Source organism: Telmatherina bonti (assembly GCF_933228915.1).
Source record: "Telmatherina bonti genome assembly, chromosome: 3".
NCBI classification, from domain to species: Eukaryota; Metazoa; Chordata; class Actinopteri; order Atheriniformes; family Telmatherinidae; genus Telmatherina; species Telmatherina bonti.
Window position 1 is genome coordinate 6,208,679 of NC_136621.1, and position 4,215 is coordinate 6,212,893.

The window sequence follows — 4,215 nt, forward strand, 5'->3', positions numbered from 1 at the left end:
TTTTCACATTTAATCTTTTTCCCCTTTATTCCTTCACATGTGGGATAAACTCGGGGAAGAAAAAACTTTGGCAGCTTTTCTTTCTCTCTCATGTCCCATTTCCCTGAGTGTAAATATTAAAAAACGGATTGAAAATTAAGGTACTAATGGCGTACTGCAGAAAATCCACATTAAAGTTGTAATGTTTCCCTGCCTCAGCAGCTCTTGTGAAACTTGTCTGTCTGTTTTCAGAAAGAAAGGATGGCGAGCAAAGATGACAGCAGACACGTTTGTACTCTCAGCGCTTGGAGAGCGAGCACCAAGAGAAGACCCTGCTTCTGCGAGGAGCTGCCTTAGCGAGTTTATTTACAATTCACAAAATACAGGCGTCATTTTTAAAATCTCTTTAAGCATTTCACATTAGTGTTGTCATCTGACGAACACCTCCTCCCCGTTTACTCTCTATTGCTCAGTCTTTGGTTTCCCCGTTTTGAAAATGGGCTTTCATGGAAGAGTGCGTTACTCTCCACATGGAAGGTCTTGTTTAACTTGAAGAATCCAGGTTTTCCCCCGAACTTCCCGCAACGTGCAAAGATCTGCATATTTACAGCACAGTTTGATAAAAGTGGAGGTTTAACCCAAAACTTGGCTGCGTAGAGATTCAGTTCGTCAACGTTTTCCCACCTTTAGATGCTTTCTGTACAACTTCTTTCCATCTTATGGCTTTTAAAAGTACGTACATCTGAGGACGCGTCTGCCATTGTGCGTTGGCGGGACGGCGGCTAACTGAAGGCGTGAGTCAGAGCTACGACCTCCTCTGCACTCAGTTCATTTAGTCAGACAGAGAAGCTGCTCTAAGTGCTACGATACTGCGCAGTTTTTAAAATAAAGTCACTCAGACAAAGTAAAAGTTGACGTTTGGGAAGCGATGCGCATCACGGGGCGGATCCACAGGATCCAGAACCAGAGAAGATACAGATGGAGCAGCGTGAAGACCGACTTACTGCTTCACTTTTCTATGGGATTAGAATTAACTTTACATCTCTGCATTGTTTTTCTTCTTTCATGGAAACACTGAAGCTCAGCTCCACCTTCTCCATCCCAGAGACACTGAGAAGCGATGACTTGCATGTCATCCAGGGAATATTTCCTACATTCATTTCAGGAAAAAGTGTTTTTGTTTGACGCTCTAAGCAGCTTCCAAACTCATGAGTTCGGCAGAAAAAGCGGGATTGTTCCCTTCAAAGTTCTCCATAATTTGGACGTGTGGCCCCAGAAAGCACTGAAATCCGTCGCCGTCATTAAGCTGAATGCTTTGAAAAGGAACAACCCAGTTCACCCTCAACCGGCTGTTTTTTCCCCAGTGTTCAGCTTCACTGTGAAACATCGCAGCACCCACTTGTGGTCAGAAGGTGAGTGGCGTCTCATCAACTTAATCACATCTTATGGACTGAAAACAGAGAGTGACGGAGCTTTCCGGGGTTTTCCCCTACGTTTGATCATGTCTGAGAGTGTCGGACAGAAAGAAAAAGCAGCGTTGCTACACTGCTAACAGGAGGCGAGTGTAGACCGCTCAGGGTCAGGACTTCACCCTCCGAGTCTGCTGCTGAACCTGAAACGTTCTTCTGAAGTGCATCTGGTGGGAAGACACGAACCTTTCTAACAAGCTGACAATCCAGATTAAAGACACCATCTTTAATCCGGATTGTCTTTAACAGTATTTCCAGGGTAAACTCTACCTTTCCTATTTTACAGCCAGTAATGGGAGCCAGTAACGAAGAACACTGATGAATGTTTTGACCAGGAATTCCTTCTGCTTCATATTTCCAGGCCTCGTTGTAATAAATGATGTGGTATCCTGAGATCTGATGTTAAACCGTCTGACTCTACCATGTAAACTGGATCAGAACTGGATCAGAACCGATATCAGTGAATAAAAGAGGCTGACTGTTTGTTTCATCACTTACACGCTCTCTAAACCTCAGTAAAGACGTCGGCGTGACCACAACGCTTCCCTCTAAGCTGATGTTTACTGGTCGCCGTCCCGGTCTCCCCGCAGCTGTCTCTTATGCTGCCGCTCGGTGATGACGTACTTGAAAAACTCGTACACAGACCAGCTGATGGCGGTGGAAGGCATCTGGTAGATGATCCTGGCCTGGACGCCCTTAAAGAAAGCCGGCACGCCTCCCATCCTGTAGACAGTCCGGAAGGCCTCGCCCAGCCCAGAGATGTGGCGGCTGCCAGGTCCCGCGGCGGCGGCGGCGGCTCCCACCGCGTCCGCCTGGATCACGTGAATGGCCTGCGCTTCCTGCGTGTTCAGCAGGGTCTTACAGACGTCGAGCGGTGTGGTGGCAGCGGCTGCCAAGGCTCCGGCGAGAGCGCCGGACACGACGTGGGAGGAAGGGTTGTACTGTCTGTGGGGGTTGAGGAGTTCCTGCAGGTACTCGTAGGTCATGAAGTGAAGCGCCTGGAAGGGCACGTTCATGGTCAGCTGGGTGGTGTAGCTGCGGTAGAAAGCAGGCGCGCCTTCATGCCTCAGGACAGACCCCACGCAGTCCAAAACACCCCGGTACGGCGAGTTAAACATCTGCATTCGCTGCTTCACAACTACACAGGGGGTTCAAAAGAAAAGTAGGTTAATAAATGAAATCTTACGAGACGAAAATCTGGCAGATGCAGCATTAAATCTTAAAAACACCTAAATATGAAATGAAAATTATTTATAATTGTTTACAACATAAATAGATTAATTTCTAAATGACTGTTTTATGCTTTTAAATTAAGGATTAACTGTGGAGAATCGCTTAAAGTTCATTAATATGATGACATTTATGACTAAAAATAAACATAAATAATAAATTCTCAGTTTCAAATTTCTTTAAAATCATAATAATTGTAGAAAATATTGGTGACTGAAATAAACAGTTTCATTAACAGTCTGCAGCGCCACCAAGTGGCCTGATGAAAACATGCATCAGATCTTCTGGAACCGGACAGAGACTGTCGCTACTTCAACGTGAAGCGTTCTCCGTGCACGGTGTGCTGCGCACGGTGACGACAGCTACGTTCCACCAGTGAAAGACGCCTCGTGTTACCACCACTACGTGGGACTAAATCACCAGCCAGACTCTTTTCCTCTGTTGTGCCACGATGGTGGAATGATCTCCCAAACTCTGTCCGCTCTGCAGAGTCCCTGTCGACTGAAGACTCAGCTCTTCAAGGAGAACTTCTACACTTAATTTAGCTGTATTTGTTGGAAGAGTTGGAGAACTTAGCCCAGTTCTTTGCAACAAACTTTATGGTATTAATTCTTTGTATTATAACATAGGTGATATTATGGGGTGGGAAGGAAGTAAACAACAAAAACAAAAAACAAAACAAAACAAAGAAAAAGCCTGTAGCACTGCAGACCTGCGTCCAACTGGACAGTCCACCAGCACCTTCTTACCATGTCCTCTACTGTCTGATTTCATGCTTGTGTTGTTCTCACTCATATGTAAGTCGCTTTGGATAAAAGCGTCTGCTAAACGACTGTAGAATAGAATAGAATAGAATAGAATGAGTGGCATTTTCACCTTCAGCTGGGTTCATGATGGCGTCGTGCAGCACCGTCGCCATGCAGCCGGCAGCTCCTGCGCAGAACACAGAGGAGGAAGTTAAACTCCACCAGGAAACCGACTTCAACAGTTTTTCACTACGATCCACTTGGAACGTTTCCATCGTCTCATTTCCGTGTAAACATGCCGTCACTTTAAGTCTGAGTGTCGCGGATCATCTCACCGTTTGCAAAGTGGCTGTTGGTTCCAGGACGAATCGCGTCGCTGAGCGAGAACTTGATTTTCTCATAGCTGGCGAAGTAAAGAGCGTGTGCAGGTCCTGCGCCCACCGCCAGCGCATTCACGCCCCTGATGGGCCGCCACAAACCCTCCGTCTGGACGATCCGTCGCAGGGCGTCCATCACGTTCCTGTAGCGAGCTCCGGGTTCGGGGTGGAGGCTCTGCATGCGAGTCTGAGGCAGAACAAACAAATATTTCAAATTAATCTCCAAAACTCCCCCATCTGCCCCGATCAGCTGATCACCGAGCATCCACAGGACTGCCGGTGTTTAAGCTTCATGATGGTGGTGTAAAAACTCTTTGTTTTACTCCACAATGAGCCAGACTTTAAAGTGAACACAGAAACTTCCGGACAAAAAGACGAGGAGAGTTTTAACAGGTGCATGACTGAAGGTGTTCC

General features: G+C 46.6%; 1 protein-coding gene across 1 annotated transcript in view; it reads right to left on the reverse strand.

Moving 5' to 3' along the window:
- Window positions 1-286: 286 nt before the first annotated feature.
- Window positions 287-4,215, reverse strand: part of LOC306774459 (mitoferrin-2-like) — a 6,545-nt gene continuing 2,616 nt past the window's right edge. Inside the window, exons 2-4 of the mRNA XM_079264498.1 lie at window positions 3,760-3,988; window positions 3,555-3,611; window positions 287-2,586 (exon numbers count right to left, since the gene is read on the reverse strand). Of these exons, the coding sequence (XP_079120624.1) occupies window positions 2,009-2,586; window positions 3,555-3,611; window positions 3,760-3,988 (864 nt within the window). The 3' untranslated portion in view covers window positions 287-2,008. The remainder of the gene's footprint in view (window positions 2,587-3,554; window positions 3,612-3,759; window positions 3,989-4,215) is intronic.